This window comes from Sinocyclocheilus anshuiensis, unplaced genomic scaffold, assembly GCF_001515605.1.
Source record: "Sinocyclocheilus anshuiensis isolate Anshui unplaced genomic scaffold, SAMN03320099.WGS_v1.1 scaffold788, whole genome shotgun sequence".
Taxonomy (NCBI): Eukaryota; Metazoa; Chordata; class Actinopteri; order Cypriniformes; family Cyprinidae; genus Sinocyclocheilus; species Sinocyclocheilus anshuiensis.
Window position 1 is genome coordinate 273547 of NW_015558586.1, and position 25918 is coordinate 299464.

The window sequence follows — 25918 nt, forward strand, 5'->3', positions numbered from 1 at the left end:
TAAATAAATTAATCCATTTTCACAAGTATTCACATGTAGGTTTAAGTAAAACATATTTTTAGATTTTACTTGATGGTTACAACATACCACAAGTGTTTAATTAAAGGGATCGTTCACCCAAAAATGAAAATTCTGTCATCATTTACTCACCCTGTGTGTTTCTTTCTTCTGCTGAACACAAAAGAAGTTACTTTGAGGAATATTGGTAACCAAACTGTATGGTAGCTGGTAGCCATTGACTTTGATAGTATAGGGAAAACAAACTGCTGTGGAAGTCAATGGCTACCAGCAGCTGTTTGGTTTCATTTGAAAGTTTCATTTTTGGGTGAAATTTTAAATTTAAACTCTTCTTGGAAATGGTGTTGTATGGTAAAATGTTTTTCAAAACGAACGTAAATATAAAGAGAAAGAACTTGTGCTACATTTTTAAAAGATTTTTTCTATTCATGGACACTGATCCACCTCTCTCTACTCTTGTACCTTTTCTACATTTCCAGATATGCTGTATGATGCTGTCTGCTAGTGAGGAGGCCACACCATCCATCATCTACCACTGCATTCTGCGAGGTCTGGAGCGGTTGCTTTTGTCTGAGCAGCTGTCACGCATGGACGCAGAGACGCTAGTGAAGCTGAGCGTTGAACGTGTGAACATGCCCAGCCCACACCGTGCCATGGCTGCCCTGGGTCTCATGCTCACCTGCATGTACACAGGTGTGGCTGCAGAGGAAGGCAGGACACATTTCAGCTACATCTTTAATACTTACCCACCCTACTAACACCCAACAGCCATAAGAACAGACTCACCTTAGATGCTCACCCTACTAACAGAGCACATAGTACCCCAGTCCTCAGTTTGAATTCAGCAAGGTGTCTTATGTGACAGGTTGTTTAATTTTGTTCCTGTGAAACCGAAGTGAAAATGCTAAGAAGATTAACATTCAAATTAACGTTCGAACTCTAGGGTTGTATAGAAATCTAGTTTTATCTTGAGTGGATCCATTATGGAGCTCTTCCTCAACTGGTGGCCTTAATTTTACCCAACAGGAAAGGAGAAGGGAAGTCCTGGGCTCCCTGCTGATGCAGACCCCACAGCTCCTGACAGCGAATCAGTCATTGTTGCAATGGAGCGCGTATCCGTCCTGTTTGACAGGTATGTATGTCTCTTTTTGAAGAAACCTACCCTAGCTAAAACCATTTTTTTGTATTCCACTAATTCATCTGTGGAAAATTCTTGCCGCAGAATTCGCAAAGGCTTTCCAAGTGAGGCCCGTGTGGTAGCCCGCATCCTTCCTCAGTTCCTGGATGACTTTTTCCCACTGCAGGACGTCATGAACAAAGTCATTGGGGAGTTCTTGTCCAATCAGCAGCCTTACCCACAATTCATGGCTACAGTGGTATACAAGGCAAGTGAAATCTTACATAAAGGGATAGTTCACACAACAATGAATAAATTACTCACCCTCATGTCGCTCCAAACCCATACAACAAAAATAACTGAACATTTAAATACAATAAAGCAATACACAAAAAATGTATAAAGTTAAAGATTTTACACAGATTAAAGTGCAAAAGAATTATAAAGACCAATTGGTATCACTTTACAATAAGATCTCATTAGTTAAAGCTGCAGTCCATAACCCTTTTTGGTTAAAAATGATCCGAAATCAATATTTGAGCAAGTACATAACCAGCCAGTGTTCAACACTATCGCCTTACTTTAGCCCGATTCACAACGGTTATCTTATAATGTTTTCTAATTTGAGTGGTATGGGTAGGTTTTCGCTGGAAATTCGAGCATGCTGCCGGTGTCATTACATCACATCTGTGAACATAAAGAAGTTGTCCCGGCTACTAGGCTATTGCATGTGAGGATCCTGCAGGTGGCCAATCGTTTATAGCCTTTTGTCACAGCAGCTAGAATAATTAAATGTATCATTTTGATGGCGGATTGTAATCCAGAAAGGATTATGTGTTTATGAAACACATGAATGAAATTAAATTATATTCGTTTTAAATGTGCTTCTGATTACAGATAGCTTGGGATTACACAAGATTTGTATTTTTAACACAACCAGTTCGAAGGGAGCATAATTTGCTTTTTGGGTAAAATAATTTCTTAATATGAAATTCGAATGGTATGACAATCAGAGATTAGACGGGACAGCCGTGGCCAAAAGTTTTGAGAATTACACAAATATTAATTTTCACAAAGTCTGCTGCTTCAGTGTTTTTAGATCTTTTTTGTCAGATATTACTATGGTATACTGAAGTATAATTACAAGAATTTCATAAGTGTCAAAGGCTTTTATTAACAATTACAATAAGTTTATGCAAAGACTCAGTATTTTCAGTGTTGACCCTTCTTTTTTAAGACCTCTGCAATTTTTTCCGGATGCCCCAAACAATCAAAAAGGGGATTCATCAGAGAAAATGATTTTACCCCAGTCCTCAGCAATCCAATCCCTGTACCTTTTGGAGAATATCAGTCTGTCCCCGATGTTTTTTTCTGGAGAGAAGTGGGTTCTTTGTTGCCCTTCTTGACACCAGACCATCCTCCAAAAGTCTTCGCCTCACTGTGCGTGCAGATGCACTCACACCTGCCTGCTGCCATTCCTGAGCAAGCTCTGCACTGGTGGTGCCCCGATCCCGCAGCTGAATCAACGTTAGGAGACGGTCCTGGTGCTTGCTGGACTTTCTTGGGTGCCCTGAAGCCTTCACAGCAATTGAACCTCTCCCCTTGAAGTTCTTGATGATCCGATAAATTATTGATTTAGGTGCAATCTTACTAGCAGCATTATCCTTGCCTGTGAATCCCTTTTTGTGCAAAGCAATGATAACTGCACGTGTTTCCTTGCAGGTAACCATTGTTAACAGAGGAAGAACAATGATTTCAAGCACCGCCCTCATTTTAAAGCTTCCAGTCTGTTATTATTATATGCAAATTGCCATCATAAAAACTGAGGCAGACTTTGTGAAAATTTATATCTGTGTCATTCTCAAAACTTTTGGCCACGGCTGTACAGAAATTGAAGTCTACACGCTAATACATCCTATAGGCAATGCTGATGTTGTTAACATTAATAATTTGAGAATAAAGTATATGTAGCGAATCAGCTGATGGGGAAATATGAATAATTAATCATAACTAGTTATAATTAATTATAAATATTTAGATCCGCTGTAGATATTTACTTGACCTCTCAGGGTCAACTGTCTGTCAATTCTAAGAACGTTCATTTCCTGATTAAGGTAAATAACTTTCTTACTGTACAGTTCTACAGAGAGCCTGTAGCATAAATCGGCATGATTAAGTGACTCCAGTTATGAGCAAACAATGAACAACGTCAAGTGTGATACAAATAAGACTTTATTAACTACATAAACACTTAAACTAGTCTTAACATACTACATAAACACTTAAACTGGTCCAACATACACATACACACACACACACACACATACAGTTGGTATAGGGGTATAGGAAAGGGTTAAAGCTTAACGCAGTAGAGAGAAGAGAAAATAAGAATATGCCACATACTCCTCAAAACATTAGATTCATCCGCGCTGGAGCCGTGTCGGCGCACAACCTACGCAAGGAAGATAATTCCGCAAACAGCTGCAATTGCAGGTTTTCAAACAGAGATGGCGACAAAGAGGCAAAACTTACGGACTGCAGCTTTAACCTTAGTTAATGCATTAACATTCACAATGAGCAATACCTACATTTGCTACAGAGGTTATTAGTCTTTGTTAAAAAATACAACTCTTAGATCATGCTAGCTCATTAAATAACACAGTCGCAACTTTTGATTTTAACAAAGTGTTATTAAATATTGGAATTACCTGAGATTAATAAATGTTTAGAAGAATTTTTTCATTGGCAGTTTTTGTTACCTAATGAATGAACTACTGTCAACTAATGAAGCCCTAACGTAAAGTGTGACCGAACAATAACGAATTAAAACACCTTTCAAACTATATCTAGGGCATGTTGTAGTCCAGAATAAAATGTAAAAAATGTAAATAGCCTATTAAGTCTAAATATTTACATATTTGGCCCTGTGCTGAATGGTTATTTAAATCATTTAAACAGTTTCAGAAACAGAAGGTAGCGCAGCTGCCTTGTTTACAGGGTTTCCGGGGTAACAGCGGCATTTCTGCTGTTCAGCGCCATCTGCTGTCAGAGAGTGAATGTGCATCTCTCACGTGCTCCGCTTGTTTACATCAGCATGCACACGCGTCTTTGATGCAGCATACAGCGGTATTGTGCATTGTGACCAGTTGATGGGAAAAGTATTCTTAAAATGCATTCAAAATTCTGAAAAATTTGTAATAATTATTCTCAGTATTTTGAAGTGCCCACGATAACAATATCGTGCATATTCATTATCGTAATATAAATCGCATTACCGAATACCGGCACATGTCTAAACCCATAAGACCTTCGTTCATCTTCAGAACACAAGTTAAGATATTTTTGATGAAATCCGAGAGCTTTCTGACCCTGCATAGACAGCAACACAACTGACACGTTCAAGGCCCAGAATGGGCATTGTTAAAATAGTCCATGCAACATCAGTGATTCAAACATAATGTTATGAAGCTACGTGAAAACTTCTTTTGCAAAAAGAAAACAAAAACGACTTTAATCAACAATTTCTTCTCTTCCTTGTCAAACTTCCAACGTGCGTTCACAAGAGTGCCACGACACATGCGTGTTGCTGCTGCTGACGCAGGAGCCGCCGTTCTGATGTAGAACATCCATCTCTCTTAGTTCATCATCTGTATATTCTGGTTCAAATAAGTAAGGCTGGGCAAAAAATTGCAAGTCATCCTCTGACGAATCTTCAGACATGTTTACGAAAACACTTTTATGTACAGCATATGTCTTCCTTTTGCTTGTAAACAAGGCTCCTGTGTCAGCAGTAGGGCTGTAAAATGATTAATCGCGATTAATCACATTCAAAACAAAAGTTTGTTTACATGCTATACGTGTGTGTACTATGTATATTTATTATGTATATTTATTATGTATATAAATACACACACATGTATATATTAAGGAAAAATATGTTAGATTTATATATAATATAAATTATATAAAAGTATAAATATGCATAAAAAATTTTAAAAATACATACATGTGTGTGTATTTATATATACATAATAAATATACACAGTACACACACACAGTATGTACATCTTTATTTTGAATGCAATTAATCGTGATTAATCTTTTTGCAGCCCTAGTCGGCAGCATCACACGTATGCTTCGTGGTACGCTAGTGAATGCACGTCGAAGACACGGAAGAGAAGAAATTGTTGAATGAAGCCGTTATTTTTGTTTTCTTTGCGCACAAAATGTATTCTTGTAGCTTCATAAAATAATGGTTGAACCACTGATGTCACATGGACTATTTTAATGATGTCCTCACTACCTTTTTGGGTCTTGAACGTGTCAGTTGCGTTGCTGTCTATGCAGGGTCAGAAAGCTCTCGAATTTCAACAAAAATATATTAATTTGTGTTCTGAAGATGAACGAAGGTCATAGGGGTTTGGAACGACATGAGGGTGAGTAATTAATGACAATTTTAATTTTTGAGTGAACTAACCCTATAATGCTTCGGGTACTAAAATGCTTTTGATTCTTAAAAGTGCAGTTTGCAAAATTGGACCCCATTGGCTTTCACTATATATTCATATAAGTGCATATATTTCTCGATACAGGTATTTCAGACACTTCATGCAACTGGGCAGTCCTCCATGGTGCGTGATTGGGTGCTACTCTCACTGTCTAACTTCACACAGAGGACGCCTGTCGCCATGGCAATGTGGAGCCTGTCTTGTTTCTTTGTCAGTGCCTCGACCAGCCAGTGGATCTCTGCCCTGTATCCTTAAAACACGTATGATTTTCAGTTGGTGCAGTTATTGCACCCCTTGTATTGGTAACAGCACAATTCCTATTCCATACATTCTTTTCTTTTTTTTCTTCATCCTTGTTTTCCTTAACGTCTTCCCTTTAGCCTGCCGCATGTCATCAGTCGCATGGGGAAGTCCGACACAGTAGACATTAGCCTCTTTTGTCTGGTAGCTATGGATTTCTACCGACACCAGATCGACGAGGAGTTAGACCGCAGGGCCTTCCAGTCGGTCTTTGAGATGGTGGCTTCACCTGGTAGTCTGTATTACCAGTTACTTTGCTGTTTGCAGAGCATTCACCAAGACACGTCACTATAATACAGAAAACCATAATGTATCATTAGGATCTCCACTGCAAATTAGGCATCAAAAATATGGTAACTGTACCCGAGCAGAAGACATCACATTTATCAGAACATTACACACCAGGATGCATGGCAACAACAAACAGTTATCTCTGATTGGAGAACGGTAACAATAACGTTATACACCAGAGGACATTGCCCCATGTAGTCCATAGTTATTAGAGACAGTGGGACCAATCCAAGCAGGGCTGCACATCCATTCAAGTATGTGGCCACAAAAACCACAGCGCACTAGAATCTGTAATTAAAAAACAGAAAAGCAGCATATTCTACCATCAGAATATTTGACTGGTTTCACGGTATGTCACTTAACGTTTTAAAAGTCTATATGGATGCAAGCTTGTCTTCTCTATATTTTGTATGTATAAATGCTCTTCATCTGGTATCAAAGAATGTTACTGTGGCAGAACTGTGAGGCTGGTCGCAAAGGTTATCGGTCAAAACTGACAATGCGTTTCCATCATTAGTAACGTTATATTCTAATATAGAGAATTTTCAGCTATAAACAAACTGACTAAAGAACATATTGTAGTGAATGTTCTTAAAAACATGATGCAAACACTATTAAAATATCTCCTGCACTTCCAGAATTCAGCAGATCCAAGATCAGATCTTTTAGTCCACAGACCTGGAGTTCAGCTACTCCAAGTTACTTATTGTCCAAACTTGCTAAAATCAATACATCTGGGTATTTTATACAATGCCGGTCTCTACCCTCCTCTCCAACAGTCCATACTCTCCGAAAGACGCTCACTTTCATACACTCGCCACTTACTCAGTTTAAAATAATTCCTTTTGCATGGGCGACACATTGCTTTGCTCTGTGTTTGCTAGCACTTGAAGCGAAAATAGATTGCAAATTGGATTTGTATATCCCCTCTAATGTGGGAGAGGGTATGTACGACTATTGGTATGATAAGATTTTTGTGTATTTAAATGTAAAATGTGTTTGACTTACTAAGTAAGAGAGGTAAATTGCCTGGAACAAAGTTTATTTTTTCCTCTTAAAATTTGGTTGTCTATATTTGTTGTTTTTAAGGTGATACTTTTTTTTAAGACGGAGAAAAACCAGATCACAAATGTGAATCTCTTAAGTCCTTTTGTATGGACAGGGTTTGAAATAGCCATAGCAGTTAGCGTAGAGAAGTTTTTAGATGATGGTTTATGCATATGAAATTTGCAGCTCAAATCTACATACTGTGTCCCTTGAAACACATCTTTAGTTTTTTGTTAAATTTCTTTTAAAAGCTCAGGATGAAAGATATGATTATTGATCTAGTGTAATAACTGGAAGTATGTATTTTAATCTATAGAGTGTTTACATCAATGTACAATTTGTGTAAAAGAAAAACTATTTGTGATTAAATGAATAAACTGTGGTGCATGACAACACCTATTGGTGGACATGAGATGGTGTAAAGAGAAAAGCTGTTGTAACCCAATGTGTGCAATAACCCAACCTTTCATTTTTGAGAGACTAAAAAAAACAATAATTTATCCATCTCGGGTGGCATAGAAACCTTCACTGTAAATATAAGTCTGTTTGAGAAGATGAGGATGTATATTAACTTGAAGCATGCTTTAGTCTGCTTTCAATATTGAGTCAATATTTTATGTGATGACAACATTTGAAACGAGGTGACTTGTGTTTGTTAGTCAGCTCAGTCTATATGGAAATTGCATAACCATAACTACCAATGACAGACAAATTTGGCAAATTACATGATTCATTGCATGCTTCCATGGAGACAATTAGCTGGTCATGTCTAGTATGTATGTTTATTATGGTACTATGAAATGTTTGCTTTGTCTTAGTGAAGCAGAACATATACATAGCAATTAATAATTGATATTTTCACTGCTCAGTGAAAAGACTTTACTTCTCTGAAATGTATTGTCAGATTCATCTTAAATTCATCGTAAATATCGCCCCATGCCTGCAGGATTCTTGCAAATTTACAGATTATAGAACCATTCAAAATAATGGATTTACATAATGGGCAAATATACACACGGTGTCCTTTGAAACACATCTTTAGCGGCTTTTGAAGATCTTTAAATCTCAGTTTTGTTGGGATAAATAAGATAGTAATGTTAGGGGTCACGTACAGCTGGAATAACTTAAACGGCTTTCATAAAGACCACCAACATGGTTGGACCAAACGTGAAATACTGCAGAATTAATGTTACTACTAAGCCTATCACATTTTTGTAAATATCAGATGGTAAATACCTTTTATCATCTATAGTTTGTGCTTGGAAGCTTCATTTGGGAAAGAGAGGGAAGAATCCTGACTGGTTATTGCATCTCAGATGGGAATGATTTTTAAGCCACTCCCCTTGAATTATATTGTTCTTTTCGATCAAATTTAGATTTTTATTCTTTACACCTCCCCCTATTGATCTCAGTAGTGATCCTGTTAGATCTCAAATCAGTGTTTACTTCAGCTTGTTTGATCTGAGATGAAGAACAAACATGCAGTTAAAATTTAGCTGGAGCAGCAGCATGTCCTATAAATATCACAGTACGATGCCATGATGGTCAAGCACCAGAGCCTTTATAAAAAAGGAACCTTTTTACTTTAGTTAGCTATTTAATTAGCTCATTTATGCAAATTATAGCTGATAAAATGGACAAAAAATTTATGTATTTATTTTAATGGATTGTTTAACGTCATAAATCATGAAAATACTATAATATAGAAATAAATAAAAGATGTAAAATCTTCAGTTTGTTTAATTGCATTTTTCATTTATCACATATCGTGGGGCTTGTCAACTAGTGACTCACTCTAAATCCAGCCTGTCAGTTATTTTCAACTTTATTTTACACAGAATGGGAGTTTTAAGGGGGAAAAGAGGAGAAACACTGTTCTTTTTTTATTATCATCATAATTTTTGTAATGTGACAGTTGGATATTTGATACGCACGTTAGATTTAGAAAAACAGTACTTCAGAGAATATGGCCTTTAAGTAGTTGAAGAGCCCTGAAATATTGTGATTACATTTTTTTTTAATCATTATAATTTTTTTTTTTTTTTTTACGTTTACCCATATGCTTTGAACATTTTCTACTCCAAGGTAGGATGTTTTATGATGTGCTCGATAATGGATTTGGATGTTTTAGAGTTTATGCTGGTAATCCTCTGAAAAGCGCAGGTTATTAACTTTCTGTGCAGAACAAATGGGGGGTTACAAGCCCATGGCTTGTGTGTGTGTAAAATTGAATTTTACATTTATGTTTATGTCAGTTCAACAGCAGCAGCTGTTAATTAACTAAATTATTTGGTACTAATAATCTTAAAATAAAATAAACCATATCTCTCTTGATAATCTCATCTTTTATGTGTTATGGAAACACCTTGGGTGGAAAAATCTGTCACTTTCTACAGACCTATTTAAAGAACAAGAACAATTTTTAAATTACTTTAAAGGGTTCGTTCACCCAAAAATAAAAATTCTGTCATTAATTACTCACCCTCATGTCGTTTCAAACCCGTAAGACCTTCGTTCATCTTCACAACACAAATTAAGATATTTTTGATGGAATCTGAGAGCTGTCTAAACCTGCATAAACAGCAACACAACTGAAATGTTCCCAAGTCCAGAAACGTAGCAAGGAGATCTTTAAAATAATCCATGTGACATCAGTGGTTCATCCACAATTATACGAAACTACGAGAATACTTTTTGTGCGCAAAAGAAACATTTTTTTATTTATTCAACAATTCGTCGTCTCCGCATCACCCTGGTTCCATTTTGGAGAATATCCGCTGGACGTAAACAGCGTATGCTGTTCTATGTCAGCTGTGTCACGCGGATACGCTGTTTCCGTTCAGATCAAATCACAACAATGTAGGAAACAGATCCGGCATGACGCAGCTGACACAGAACAGCATATGTTGTCTAGTCCAGCTGATACTCTCCAAAATGGCGCTACAGGGTGATGCGGAGGAGACAAATTATTGAATAAAGTCGTTATTTATTTTTTGTAATTTTGCGCACAAAAAGTATTCTGGTAGCTTCGTATAATTGCGGTTGAACCACTAATGTCACATGGATTATTTTACCGATCTCCTTGCTACGTCTCTGGACTTGGGAACATTTCAGTTGCGTTGCTGTCTATGCAGGGTAAATATCTTAATTTGTGTTCCGAAGAAGAATGAAGGTCTTACAGGTTTGAAACGACATGAGGGTGAATAATTAATGACAGAATTTTCATTTTTGGGTGAACTATCCCTTTAAATGGTTCTAGTGTGAACCTGGAAGGGTATATTTCTTAATGCCATTCAACTCTTAAACACCACATCTATATAACACTGAGGATAAACTGAATTATAGCCCTAAATCCAATGTCACGTAAAGGAATAGCCCTTTACCGGTGCTGTCCTTAAAGAAGAAAAGAAAAGAAAAAGGAAAAAAAACAGATGTAGTTTCCTCCTCCTCCTGCTTCTGCTGTCCGCACACCAGCTGCCCTCTCCTTTTGTTTACTCCTTATGCAGCACTAAGGTTACCATGTCATTAAACTTCACATCAGGTTGGGGCACATCCGTCACAAGTAAGAACACTTAATTACCTAATATATAACTATGATCTATAACTCAGTATTATCTGTACTGTAATGCAACGATTTCTTTATTTCTTCCTCACAGGAAAGTTTTTGGGGAAGTGGCGGCTAATGTTAGCAATGTAGCCATGGGAATTTCTTGTACTTTATGCTGATATTAAATTTTTTTAGGTACAATATACTGTTATTTAACTGCATGAGGATCTATAAAAGATTATCGTTTTATAGCTTTTTACGAGTTGTGTCTCTATATGTTATTCTAGTCAGTATCTGGCTACTGATGCCGATAATTCAATACAGTTAAATGTTACTCACTGCCCAGCTGTTCCTCGCGAAAACCAACACCGAGGCAGCTCGGCTCTCTATCGATATTAAATATTAAATTAATCTGGAAAGTAGTAGGTATTAAGACGTGTACGGTGGTGTTTTACTTTTAGTCGTTTTTCGCTCGTGTTTACTTCGACACCTGTAGCATAACTTTTGTGGTCAGTTGGCAAGTCTCCGTCAAACTGGGTTTGGGTCGTTGGAGATGATTGACAGCCATGGAAACCAATGAGCGATGAGAAATGTCTAGCGACAGTTCCATTGTCATGGTTACACGTGTTGACGCGTGGGTATTCCAACAATGGGAAAAAGAAGGCGGGACCGAAAGCAAGAGTGGATGAGCCTTCTTCGCTTCTGTAACTTTTAAGAGTCTTTTAAGAAACTAAGGAAAAGATATCGATGACAAACACTATTACATTTGTGAGTTTGTGTATCCTGTCAGTGTTCCATCTTATCAGTTTCATGTTTATTATTATAAAATGCTAACTTTTCAAAAACACTGTCCCCCGCCTTTAAAATGCATATTGCATATACACGCTTGCATATAAATGTCCAGTAAGGCTTGCATTTTTTATTTGGTAAGCATATTGTAAGTTCTATATCGTTATATTTTACATACGTTATATATAACATTAATTTATGTGGGTCAAGTGCCAAATGACGGCATGACAAAAAATATTTTGAAAACTCGAGTTCCAAGTTCTTATAAATTGAATCCTTGTAGTCATGTTGGTTGCATATATATGTATTTGTTTATCAGTCCAACACCTGGACATTTCTAATTTGAAGCCACACTAAAAAATATGAATAAAATAAAAATAAACAATTGAAAACATGCTGATGATGGAAAAAGTGATGACAAAAAAAATGCCTATTCTAAAATGAAGCAATAATCATGACTAAGCAGTAACAGTTACTGCAATTCTCAATGTTTTAATGAATCCCTAATAATTTAATCAACTTGAAATGCATATTTTAATAACTGAAATTACCTGCTCACCATTTCCATATAATTTTCTCTTAATGTGATGATTAATTTGTCAGTGTATTAATGAACTTTTTCCCTCTCTCCTTTGTGAAGGTATTGTATGAATATTCAGTCATGCACCATGTTAGTGCCTTAGACTCGGGCTCTGGAGCTGGAAGGATGATATCACTAAACTCGCCATCTCTGCTTTTGTGAGCCCTAGTCAGAAGAGAGTAAAACAGGGATTGAAGCAATGATGTTCAGACAATCAGAGCAAGGCAGGAAGCGTGTGAATGCCCAGCCATTTGCGCGCATAAGAGGGGTGGAGGTTGCGAGGAGAAGAACAGGCTATGGCTTCACACTATCTGGTCAGTCTCCATGTGTGCTGAATTGCATCCTGAAGGGTAGTCCGGCTGACTACGTGGGCCTTCGCTCTGGAGATCAGATACTAAGCGTGAACGACATCAATGTGTCCAAAGCATCTCATGAGGACGTTGTCAAGCTGATTGGCCGCTGTACAGGTGTCCTACACTTGGTCATCGCTGAAGGCAGTCATAACAATGCACATTTAGATTCATGTTCAAGCGATGAAGAATTGGGCTTCCATGACCACAAGAGCCACTCGCTGCGGCCAAAGATAGACTCAAAGACACTTGGCATAAACCGTGCAGAACGTGTAGTAGCAGAAATGCAGTCTGGTGGAATCTTTAACATGATCTTTGAAAATTCCAGCCACTCATCCAGCAGCTCGGAGAAGGCAGTAGCTTGTGCCTCTGCTTCTAAAACCAGGGCTCTCTCAGAGCCAGACTTCTCGTACGGTAACGACGGCACCCGACAGAGCGATCCCAACTTGCTCACTGAAGAGGAGATGGCCAAAGTGCTCAATGATGACTCTGTGTTCGTTGATATGTTTGAACAGCAAGAAGAATTTGCCCTGTTGCAAAATGCAGACTCTGCGGGTATACTCAATGTTGGGATGGTTGTGGGATACTTGGGATCTATCGAATTAGCTTCAACAAGTGCCAATTTGGAAAATGACAGCCTGCAGGCAATTCGTGGCTGTATGCGACGTCTGCGCGCAGAACAAAAAGTACACTCGTTGGTCCTGCTCAAAGTCATGCATGATTGTGTACAGCTGTGCAACGATCGAGGTGCTGTTCTAGCCACTTACCCTGCAGAGAAGTTAGCATTCAGTGCCGTGTGTCCAGACGACCGCCGCTTCTTTGGCCTCGTCACCATGCAAGCCACAAATGACCATGCCATGAATCAACACGGTGAGGAGGAGCAAGGCTTGCGTACGTCTTGTCACGTCTTTATTGTAGACCCTGAACTCTGTCATCATAAGATCCACCAAGGTGTAGCCCGACGATTTGGCTTTGACTGCACTCCAGACCCAGATACCGGTGGCTGCTTAGAGTTTCCACTGACTTCCCAGCCGCTTCTACAGTTTGTGTCAGTGCTTTACCGTGATATGGGAGAATCTATAGAGGGTATGCGAGCTCGAGCTTTCCTCAATGGTGATCTAGATGCTCAGCAGAACAACAGCACAAGCAGCAACAGTGATAGTGGCATCGGCAACTTCTTGCCAGAAGAGAAAAACAACCGAGTCCTCTTGGTTGACTTGGGCGCAAACCCTAGTCGCCATGTTCCCACAGGACTATGGGAAAACCCACCAGGACCTCATAGCCAAAGTGTCCTTGGAGGTCTTCCACCACCACCGCCGCCGCCGATCTCACATCGTAATGGCTACCGCCCTGACCAGTTTGTAGATCACCCTCAGCCCCATCCACATTCCCACGGAGACCCACCTCTGCTTTCTGGTAGGCATCTAAACTCCTCCTCACGGCTGGATGTGTCAGGTCTTCCTTCACGCTCGCACTATTCCGCCCATGGCAAGAAGGTGATGGGGGCATCAGGCCAGCGTTGGCTGCCAGTTCACGTCCTGAGAGACTGGCGTCAGGGGCACAGCAGTGATCAGGAGTCTTATGCAGAGTCCACAGATGGATGGTCCAGTGCTAACTGTAGCACCCTGCCACCACCCATGAGTAAGATTCCAGCCGACCGGTACCGTGCTGCAGGCGAGATTGCCTCGCAGCCTCACCGGCTCCATGCGCAGAAGGACGAGTGGACTAAGAAGCTGTTTGGGGAGAAGAACCTACGAGAGCATCAGCAGCAATCGAACGATTGCAGAAGAATGAAAGATTCAGAGAAAAAGGTAAGATAATTTTTTTAAGGCCCCGATTCAAGTTCTGTTTTCAAGGCTACATCATTCCAGAGGAGCTGACCTCAAATTGAAATGCATTCAGAATTACAACAGTAAGTGATCCTCCGGATTAGGAAGAATTAGTAAGTAATGATTTTAAATTTGATACAAGTGCAGTACACTGGTCAATGAGCCGGTGAATGTGTTGTTCAAACAATTGTTGTCTGTGCAAAAAGTCCTTGCAGGCGAAAACTAATGTTCTTGGAATGGATATCACCTTTTCCTTGTTCTTATTATCAGGCACGGCATGATCCTTTACTTTGCTGTTTTCAATTGCACTAGGAATTTCCACCACAGAGTGTCTGCAACAAAAAAAAAAGTGAACTGATATTCTCACTCATTTTATGTTTAAAATATGCTGTTGCTCTTATAGTTTTGCATTGTTAATCAGTAAAACTGCACAAGCACTTCACTGTCAAAAAGAATTCTTTCAGGTAGGTGACATGCGTAGCCAGGCTGAAAATACCTCTTTCCCATTTGCTGCTTCAGCTGCTGCTCCTCGCTTGGAGGGAACATGTTAAAACTGACCTTGAGATGAGAAGATTGAGATGCAAAGCTGGGTTCGAATCAATCTCCCAGTGGAAAACTTTCCGTTCAAATGGCTGTGAGCTTCTGCTCTGATCTGACTGCCTTTTGATGGGCCTCCAGCAGCTCAAGTTTTGGGCGGTAGATGTCAAACCACTGAAATTAATCTGATCAGGATAATTTTAGAAATGGTTCATCCAAACATGAAAATTCTGTCATCAGTTCATGATGCTCCAAACCCATATGATGTTCTTTGCTCTGTGGAACACCAAAGGAGAAGTTTAGTAGAAAGTTGATGCACTCTCTTCCATAAAACAAAAGCAGTATAGGGACCAGGTGCTGTTAAACTCCAAAAATGATGAAAGTAAATTGCCCTAAAACTACACTCTCAAGAAAAGTGGTTCTAAAGGGTATCAGATTAGGGTTCTTCGGTCTGCAACAATAGCAGAACCCTTTTGGCCCATCGTGTCTCTTTCATTAGTTTAAGTAAAAGCAATTATGTTTCTGAAGCCAAAATAGCATGAGCCCTTCACAATTTGGGCAGTACCCTCAACTGAAGAGAGATGGTCGCACTTGCATGTTCAAAACACTAACACAAAGAACCATTTCAAAAGGGTTCGTCGGGATGATATGTTTGTAAATAAAACTGTTACTATGCTTAAAGAACCTATAAAGAACCATCTTTTTTGTATTGCGGATGACTCACACAATGTATTCCAAGTTTTCAGAAGCCATATGATACTTTGTGTTCTACAGATGAAATTAAAGTCATACAGGTTTGGATTGACATGAGGGTGAAATTACAATATTCTTCAGCAGACTATTGGCTGGACTATTTGTGAAGTACTAAGATCTCTAAAAACACAGTTTCTCAGATAAAGTAAATCCCCAGAACTGCTCCACAGGAGCTAAAGGGCCCAAACATGCCCAAAGATGTCCACAGGCCCAAAGCAACAAAACAGACAACATTGATTGGATTTCCCAGAATAGTATTGTAGCTGTTATATGCATCATCTGTGACAATAGCTTCAGGGTCTGCTAAAAACAGTAAGGCATGTCAGACATCAATGGTCTTGTGTTCACTGCTTGAAGGAATTGTTTTTCATTCTCTGCTTGTTTCATTCTAGCACCGCTTATAATGTGGACATCAACATCAATTTTATTTTTGAATGTGCATAAGGAAAAGTGGTATTTTTGGATGCTGTAGCATTTCTTTAAGATTTTTCCACTAATTAATTTGAATAGTGTGACAAATTAATATTTAAAAATACAAATACTCCATGTAGTCTCTGCTTTATTGAGGTAATAAAAACTGCATGCTTAAATGTAGTTGCTAAGGTGATTCCAGGCTGTATTATTGATATGGGAGCATTCTAGTTGAGCGCTGTTGACATAGAGACCATGCCACGTCTGTCTCACACTGGTGGCAGCAGCCATGCCTGATAAAGAGGTGTGAGGTATCATGGCAGCATGAGTTTTAATAGTGTACAGTCAACCTGAATAAGGCTGATAAATTATGTTAATTAATGTAAGGTGTTTTGAAGTTGTAATTTTCTTTACTGCATTAGCTGCACAATCCCAAAGCATAGGGATCTATTCACAGTGGTTCTTTTCATTATATTAGTTTAAAATTTCTTGTCTGTTTGTGAGATCATGAAAGAGACCAAACTTAACATTTGCTTGGCATGCACATTGGGGCATAAGTTGATCTCTTACTCACCAACAGGCGGCACTGTTCCACTCTCTGTGTGTCAGTTACAGGTCAAATACTTGTTGCAATATTGTATGATGATTCTTTTCCTTTGTCCATTTTACCTCCCAAACTAAATTACATTTTCAAATGATTATTCATTTAGGTGGTATGTATAAATGACTTTAGATTTTAAAACAAATGACTGGTAACACTGTAGTAGATGGCAACACTTTAAGGACCAGTTCAACTATAGGCCTTTTAACTAGGCCTATAGTTGCTTATTAGCATGCATATTACTAGCATATTGGCTGTTAATTAGTACTTACAAAGCAGATATTATTGCCTTATTTTGCATGGCCATATTTTAGATCCCTTAATCCTACCCCATACCTAAACTTAGCAACTACCTTACTATTAATAAGCAGCAAATTAGGAGTTATTGAGGCAAAAGTCATAGTTAATAGGAAGTAGTGAGAATTGGACCTTAAAATAAAGTGTGACCTTTTAGAATAGGGAACACGTATTTACTATTAATGAAGAGTTACCTCCTGAATAAATGCCTAATTACTGCTTATTTATAGTAAGGTAGTTGTTTAGTAGTCATGCAGAGAGAAGTGTTAAGGGATCTTGAATATGGTCATGCAGAATAAGGCATTAATATGTTGTTAGTAATATGCATGCTAATAAGCAAAGTTAATAGTGAATATGTGCTCCCTACTCTAAAGTGTTACCAAAATATCTAACCAATTGGCTTCATTTTATTTATATTTTATTTAAATGTTTAATATATTTTCATTTGTTTGTCACTTATTTGCATTTATTGCACAAACATTTTTCCCCCAAATTATTATACAATAGATATTGTTCAAAGAAAAGACGAAAAGTGTTTAGACACGTTCTTGTTGTCATCCATAGTTAATGTAATAAATGCAGCTGACTTCATACATCCACTAAAAATCACCTTGTCAGCAGTTGGCTAAAAGTAATTGCAAAATTGACCCACTGTACTGTGTACAAGAAAAATTTGTTTAATTTTCAGGTTTATATTATTTGTAAATTACTTACCTACAATGACTATTGATCATGTGCTAGAAAAAGACATGCCAAGACTTGAGGAGAGCAGTATAGAACAGTCGTCATGTCAGTTATAATCCATACTGGGTATTGTTTTTCAGTATTGAGATCTTTAACAGTTGGTTATATGAATACTTATTTGCAGTGGCTGTGTTGTAATCTTATAGTGTGATGGATTATTCTATAATAGATTTTTGCAGATCTGCTTCATGGACCTACAGAGAACAAGATAGTTTTGCGATGGGTATGAAACAGATAAACAGATAGATGTTTTTATAGTGACATTTCTTGCTATGGTTTGTCATTCCAACATGGATGAAGTAAACAGGAAAGAAAGCTCCTCAAAGATAGCTCCTCCCTGATAAGTCTAAGAGGTCTATGCAGTGCACAGTACATCCCTGCTCCCCACAGGAATCCATGATGTTATCTCAACCCCAAGACTGACCCAACTGCACCCTAAGAGGGGAGAGAGAGCTAGAGAAGGAAAGTGTAAATAGTTCAGTTATGGGGTGAATAAATCAATAGGTGAAACTGTCATGAAATAAAAAAGAGGACAGAATGCACTTTGAGACCTTTCAGCTTGTACCATTCGCTCTTTGGCAGCCTAAAAAAGAGCTTTAGGCTGTGCTGATGTAAGCATAGTCATATGAGCCTCATGTTTCTATGCCTTTCCCTTCATCATTAATCTTTTGAAGTATATAAATAAAACATTTTTTCCTCCTAGGATTCAAGTGCTACACACAAAACAGAGCAGCTCCCGCTAACATCTGGAACATTTAGTGTTGTTCTCCAAAACCAATGTTGACAGCTCTACGCTTCTTTTCAGCAACCACCCGCAAGATTTACCCAAGGAACGTAGTTTAGTCCATGATATTTCTTTAGATTAATTCACAACGCTGTGGTGCTCAATTGCCATGGAAACCACTGGGGTGATCAAGAGGCGGTCACTCATGTCTGGCTAACCTGTTCCTCCGTTACATGACCGATAGTGTTTTTAATGAAACTCAATATGGGTCTAGTATCCAGACACCAGGAATGAATGCAGAATTTATTCGCTGCACTACAAGAGCAAACCTTTGTGTTCTTTGAATTTTTGTTTGATTTGTTGTTTTGTTTTCCTCTTTACGTCGCTTTACGCTTCAGTTGTTTCACATTACAGTTCTTAACTTTCATATCCTTTCTTTAAGAAACCTGTGTTCATCTATTTCCATAGCACACATCATTTGTTCTCTCCTGATTCTATGAGCTTTCTTTTTATGGTATGTGCGTCATGTAAGTGTGTGTGTGTGATCGTGTCTTTGCATGCTTGCCTTGAAATTCACATTGTGAGTGTGTGTGATTGAGAGAGATATTATGTAAATGTCCTGTCTTGTTAGCCTTAAAGAAATGTTTCACCAAAAATGAAAATTCTGTCATTGTGTAGGCCCGCTCACCATCTTTCTATACAGAAAAAGCACATGAACTTCACATGTGCAATCACGTTAAAATCACATGTGAAATATGTGAAAGACACATGAAAAATGTGGTTTTGGAACATTTTCATGGTCTAAATGTGTGAAACCCATGTGATCACATATTGTCCATTTTTGTTCATGTGTTAAACCATGCAAATATTCCAAAACCACATGTTTCATGTGTGTTTTACATATTTCACATGTGATTTTAACATGTGATTGCACATGTGAAGTTCATGTGCTTTTTCTGTAAGGGAACCTTATCTCCAGGGAAACAAAGAAAATATTTTGAGAAATCTTTGAAATTTCCTAAATTGAAAGTCAATGGTCACCAAAACTGTTTGATTACCAACATTCTTCGAAATGTATTATTTTGTGTCTGCAGAAGAAAGAATGTCAAACATGTTTGGGATGACATGAGTGTGAGTAAATGTTGACAGAATTATAATTTTTGGTTTAACTATCCTTTTAAAATGCGGACACATTTGTGCATAGCTGAAGTATGTACTGCCCTGACTCTCATGTGCTTGTAGTCACCTGTGTTGGCATATTTGTGTGTGTGTGTGCATATGTTTGTTATCACTTGATGTGTCATAATGATGAGGCTGAACACAGAGTTCGCTGCGTTTCTAGGCAACACAGGAGGCCATTTGATTACACTGCTCTTGTCATCTGCACAATCAGCCTCTAAACTTTAGCCTATGAAAATGATCCCTCTAATCAGTCTGTCTGACCACCTGACTACCAATTCTCCCATCATTTTACATTCGTCCTTCTGTTTCTTTGTCTAGCGTCACTGTTGATCTTTCTTTCTGACTGCATTAGGGTTAATGCTGATGTATTTTTTTTCTGTTGCAAGACTTTCTTTTATACCAGTTAAATGTGTAGAGAATGTGTAAATATTGTTGCTATGAGGCTTTGTTTGAGTGCTTACGGTTTAATAGCAATCAGACATACTACTTTCACCTGGTACATAGAGAATGGGCAAAAAATCTCTTTAAAGGGATACTCCACTTGTAAATGAAAATTCTCTCATCATTTACTTACCTTCATGCCATCCCAGATATACATGACTTTTTTGGACACAAAGAAAGATTTATAGCAAAATAATCCATCTCTTTGAGTCCATAATGCAAGGGGATTCCCAGAGTTGATGCTTTGCAAAGTGAACATGATGTTAATCCATACAACTCCATTTAATGAATCAGTGTCTTCTGGCTTGTTTGTTGGAAGCAATTGTTTATATTAAAATAGTTTATCTTAAAAAAAATTATGAAATAAATATTTATATTCTCCTTACACAAACATATTTCACTTCAATAGACATTGATTCATCCTCTGCATTATATGGACATACAGTGGGTACGGAAAGTATTCAGACCCCCTTAAATTTTTCACTCTTTGTTATATTGCAGCCATTTGCTAAAATAATTTAAGTTAATTTTTTTTCCTCATTAATGTACACACAGCACCCCATATTGACAGAAAAACACAGAATTGTTGACATTTTTGCAGATTTATTAAAAAAGAAAAACTGAAATATCACATGGTCCTAAGTATTCAGACCCTTTGCTGTGACACTCATATATTTAACTCAGGTGCTGTCCATTTCTTCTGATCATCCTTGAGATGGTTCTACACCTTCATTTGAGTCCAGCTGTGTTTGATTATACTGATTGGACTTGATTAGGAAAGCCACACACCTGTCTATATAAGACCTTACAGCTCACAGTGCATGTCAGAGCAAATGAGAATCATGAGGTCAAATAAAAAAAAAAAAAAACAGTTATTCCAAATGGTACCATAAAATAACCTGGTATCTGCAGGACTTTTAAAATCAAATTTAAGACCTTTAAAGACCTTTTTAAGATCTGCACTTCACATTTCAGCCTTTAAACAATTTTTAAGAAAAGGGATGAGTCAAAAGTATCAATTATTATATTAATTTAAACAATTATTATCAATTAATTATTATATAAAATAACACACACACACACATATATATATATATATATATATATTAGTGTCTTAATTGTTTAGACTTTTATAATGCATTAGCTTTTTGTCGATCCACTGGTTCACATTTAAAAATATGTAGCAAAAATAGCAGATGGGCTTACTGAAAAAGCAAATTCGTTCTCTGCCAGCAGGTTTCACTTTCGGAACTGTGCATATAGTGCTTTCCCCGGTAACCGCAGTACACAAAGCTGACGTGCAGCGCTCAAGTTTATTCAGTGAAATCGTAGCCTTTTGAAGTTTAATCGTCATATTAATCCATATAGCAATTCTTGTCTTTCCGTCCCCAAAGACCTCTTATAACTGAGACTTTTTGTACCATTTAAGAGTTTGCATGGCCTTAAATGTAAACAATTTAACTGAAGACGTTTTAAGGACCCGCGGAAAACCTTATATGAACATAGTCCAGTGCAAACATTTCTGTCATGCATTTGGCAAAAAGAAATGCATGACAGAATGATCCAGCGGGCCGTACTAAAAGACACTGCGGGCCGCCATTGCCCATCTCTGATCTAAATCATCTAAAGAAAGAAAGTCATGGATTTCATGGGTTAGTAAATGATTTTCACTTGGGTTTTCACTTTAAGGTGCAGTCAAATTTTCCATTGTTTAGTGAGTTTTCATTGGCAAAATCCAGTAATTTCAATTGGAATCCCAGTCTGGAATTTCATGTGAGTGTAAAAGATTTCCCAACGTGGATTACAGGTTCAAATTGGTCATACAAATTTGCTGTATTCTATGTGAGCTGTGCTTAATACATCGCTACACTATTGACAGTAGACCTATTTTGCATATGAAGTTTTACTGAAAGTTTGCTAATGTGACTGTACCTTTACACTGAAAAAAGTACTTAAGTCAGTTGCAGTAGTGGCAGTTGTGAGTTTTACACATGCAAGCATTACAAACACAAATTTTCTTTAAGAAAATTATACAAATCTTGTTATTTTGGCAATACTGTGCAGTGCAGCTAGTGACACAAATGTCATATTTAACTTAAGTTGTGTTGTTAGGAAATCCTCTTATAAAAATCACATTAGTGACAAAAGTATCCTTTACGTGGTAAAATTTTACACACACAAGAGCACATTTCCCCATGTGTCTGTTCATGTGATCCTCAAACAATATCTATCGCCAAACGTTCCTCTCATCATGAAAACAAACAGCGAGAGGAGAGTTGTTTACTGGCTCCTCTGTGTATTTCACACGTGGAGTGGATAAGAAATGTTGTTGTCCTTTTCAAAAATAGAGAGAGGGAGACAAAGCGCTTATCACTTCTATTTCTCAGGAGACTGTTTCGGTAGACGGACACTGTGATATGATTATGAGCTGGGATTAAGACTGTCCACCAGACTTGTGTGTGCAGAACTAAGGATGAACGCAAATGTAGAAGTCTGATGAATGATCATGAGTGAACTTAAAACATTATATTTAAAAGTGATTTAAAATAAACTTTTATAATAAATAATCATTTAAAATAGCATTTGCATATGTTTTATGATGTAATTTATTGTTGAATTTTCCGCAGCCAGTACTCTTCAGTCACAGGATCCTTCAGAAATCATTCCAATATACTGATTTGCTAATGTGATGGTATTTAATATTTAAAAGTATTGTTTTATTTGTCACATTTCTATATTCAAAAGTTTTATATTTAAAACTTTAATCAAATAACATTTATGCAATTGTAATTATAGTGTAATTGAATTTTTATTATTTTATCAAGACATTTCTCAGTCAGTAGTAGCCTAGATGAATTTGAAAAGTGCTGTCTTGATCTTGGTCTTGACTCGATCTCTCCTTGCCTTGGTCTTGGTCATGTTTTGGTCTCAACACACTCTGGTCTTGACTTGATCTCGATTTAGGTGGTCTTGACTACAACACTAGTCATTTAGTCATTCATTTAGTCATTTAGTCATTTTGCCGACACTTTTGTCCAAAGCGACTTACAATTGGGGAATACATAAAGCGATTCTTCTTAAAGAGGCAAACAGACACAGGAAGTGCTCATAATACCAAGTTTTAGGCATTTGTTCAAATAAGTATTTATCACTAGTTTATTTATCAAAGAATCCTGAAATAAAATGTATCTCAGTTTTTACAAATATATTAAGCAGTAAAAAAAATGTTCAACATGGAACCACTATTAATAATTAAGCACCAAAGCAGCATAATAGAGTTATTTTTGAAGGATCATGTGACACTGAAGACTGTATTGTCATCAAATAAATGACTTTTTAAAATATATTCAAATAGAAAAGTTATTTTAAACTGTAATAATATTTTACATTACTTCTGTTTTTACTGTAATAAAATCTTATTTATTCCAAACTATTTGCTGGCTTTACCGGGAGGCTTGTGACTGTCCCATTGACTGCCAAGTAAATTACACTGTCAAGGTCCAGAAAAGTATGGAAGACATTGTCAGAATAGTCCACCTGCCATCAGTGGTTCAACCGTAACGTTATGAAGCGACGAGAATACTTTTTTGTACGCGAAGAAAACAAAAATAACGACTTTATTCAACAATTTGTATCCTCTGTGTCTCTCTGCATCACCGTAGCGCCTTTTTGGAGAATATCCGCTGAATGCAAACTGTGTACGCTATTCTGTGTCAGCCGCGACACAAGGATACGTTTTTTTTCTACGTGTATTTACACTTTGATTTGAACGAAAACAGCGCATCCGCGCAGCGCGGCTGACACAGAAGAGTGTACGCTGCTTACAGTCACAAGCCTCCCGGTTTTCATCCAAAATATCTTAAATTGTGTTCCGAAGACGAACGAAGCTATTACGGGTTTGGAACGACATGGGGGTAAGTGATTAATGACAACATTTTCATTTTGGGGTGAAGTAACCCTTTAATGTGTAAATATTTGTATTTACATTAAATGTTCAACAACTGAGACATAAATTCAATGGGATTCACAGACATTTGATGAACAGAAATAGAATGATAAGTTCCTGAAGTAAGTGAATATGAAAAGTAGCTGTCAGAATCTGGTGTGGCCACCAGCTGCTTACAGTGCATCTCACCCTCACAGAGCGCACCAGATTTGACAGTTCTTGCCGTGAGATGTTACCCCACTCTTCAACTAAGACATTTGCAAATTCCTAGACATTTCTGGGGGACACATGGTTACACGTGGTTTGCCAGTACAAAGACGATTGAAACGTTTAATGAATTGCAATACACATTGTATCATAAGGACTTTTGCATTGTAACAATGTTGGTCTTGTGTATGTTACTAATGTCTTTCTCTCTGTTTCTCACAGGGTGGAAGATTTAAAGGCATCACTATGGGTTTTCCTCAGCGTTCCTCTGGCAGACGATCTTTTGGACGTTCCAAGCGTCTCAGTATGGCTCGCTCACTTGATGACCTTGAGGTAAGGTTCCCCAAATGCTTTTCTTTTTCTCCTCAGGAAGGTGTCCCTACATTGCATTCTCAAACTTCTCAGCATTCCGATCCTATCACTCGGAGGGTTGGGAATGATTACATAAGGAATGAGTGATCTACGCAGTAATTCAGAGACATGCATGCACACTGAAACAAACAAACACAAGTAACCCTCTGGAGTGCATGAACTCTAGGGCCCTTATTCACGGAACGACAGCTGTGTGCCTGTAGAGCAGGTTTGACACCGCAGCGAGGGTATTCTAGTGTATTAATGGCTGTGGTCACACTCACACACGTGAGTTTAATTTTAGCCCCAGCATTCAAAGACAGAGTGCATCCACGTGTCGTGTGATGCTCGCACAAGTGTGGTGATGGCAGATTGCCATGGCAACGGAGGAGACGGTGAAACATGGATGGTGTAATTTTCAGATGGAAGAGCTTGGGGGCACAAAAAAACTGACAGCACATCACATCTCAATCTATCCTGATAGCCAGCATGCCAGTGGTTATTATAGTTTTATCTTTTTTTGTGTGTGTAATTAGAGGCTTAATTTGGAACATTAAAGCTGAAGTGTGTGTGTGTTTTTTTGACATATTTTCTACTATTCCAACTTAATTTGTGCATAAAACAATAAGTGAAACATTCATGTGTTGTTTTTTGTGAAAAGTGTAAACACTGTGGATCTGTGGTGGTATGAAAACATTGCTTGACAAATAGTAGTGATTTGGCAACCTGTTTGAAAAATCATTATTTTTTAAAATGTTAACATATTTTAAATGAACATCAATCTGTGCTTAACATTCACAAAGTTATCCATTATAAAACTAAAGTCCTCCTTGGTATAGCATGATGACTGAGTACTGAGTAAGGAATGGGTTTCTACCCAGAAAATCTTTGAACTGGACCCATGAATTTAACCCTTAAGTATTTAACTTATTCCGCTCCACTCCTAAATAATGGAGGTTGATGGGTAAAAGTTGCCAAAAATAAAACGGGTAAAAAAAATCACATAGATTTAAACACTTAAAGGTGACATATCATGAAAATCTGACTTTTCCATCCTTTTCCAACCAAGGAAAGGTGAAAAAGATTAACCCAGTAACTTTGTTTTGGTAAGCCATTTTCTGCAAGGGTCTGAAAAAATTAGCACGTCTGATTTCGCTCCCTTGGTGACGTTGCAAAGGGATCTCATTATAATATTACCGCCCCTTAATCTGCAAGTTTCCACCCATGGCGTCATCATTTTGATTTCGCAAGCAACAACGGTGTACCAGTCCAGTTCTAATGCCATGGTGAAAGTTTGAGCAAAACATGCTAACTGTCTTTGGCTGCAATGACGAGCACAGAACACTAT

At 37.8% G+C, this 25918-nt stretch overlaps 2 protein-coding genes across 8 annotated transcripts in view; both read left to right on the forward strand.

Annotated features, from left to right (window-relative positions):
• Positions 1–7592, forward strand: part of LOC107679870 (huntingtin-like) — a 49259-nt gene extending 41667 nt beyond the window's left edge. For 5 of the 6 annotated variants that reach the window (XM_016475578.1, XM_016475579.1, XM_016475582.1 and 2 more), the window contains 5 exons: positions 498–729; positions 1045–1150; positions 1241–1403; positions 5728–5888; positions 6024–7592. In XM_016475578.1, the coding sequence (XP_016331064.1) occupies positions 498–729; positions 1045–1150; positions 1241–1403; positions 5728–5888; positions 6024–6237 (876 nt within the window). In that variant the 3' untranslated portion in view covers positions 6238–7592. The remainder of the gene's footprint in view (positions 1–497; positions 730–1044; positions 1151–1240; positions 1404–5727; positions 5889–6023) is intronic. The other variant, XM_016475580.1, reaches the window with a different exon arrangement.
• A 3179-nt stretch (positions 7593–10771) lies between these two features.
• Positions 10772–25918, forward strand: part of LOC107679871 (regulator of G-protein signaling 12-like) — a 51548-nt gene continuing 36401 nt past the window's right edge. For both annotated transcript variants that reach the window (XM_016475585.1, XM_016475586.1), the window contains exons 1-3: positions 10772–10843; positions 12258–14358; positions 24442–24552. In XM_016475585.1, coding sequence (XP_016331071.1) covers positions 12397–14358; positions 24442–24552 — 2073 coding nt within the window. In that variant the 5' untranslated portion in view covers positions 10772–10843; positions 12258–12396. The remainder of the gene's footprint in view (positions 10844–12257; positions 14359–24441; positions 24553–25918) is intronic.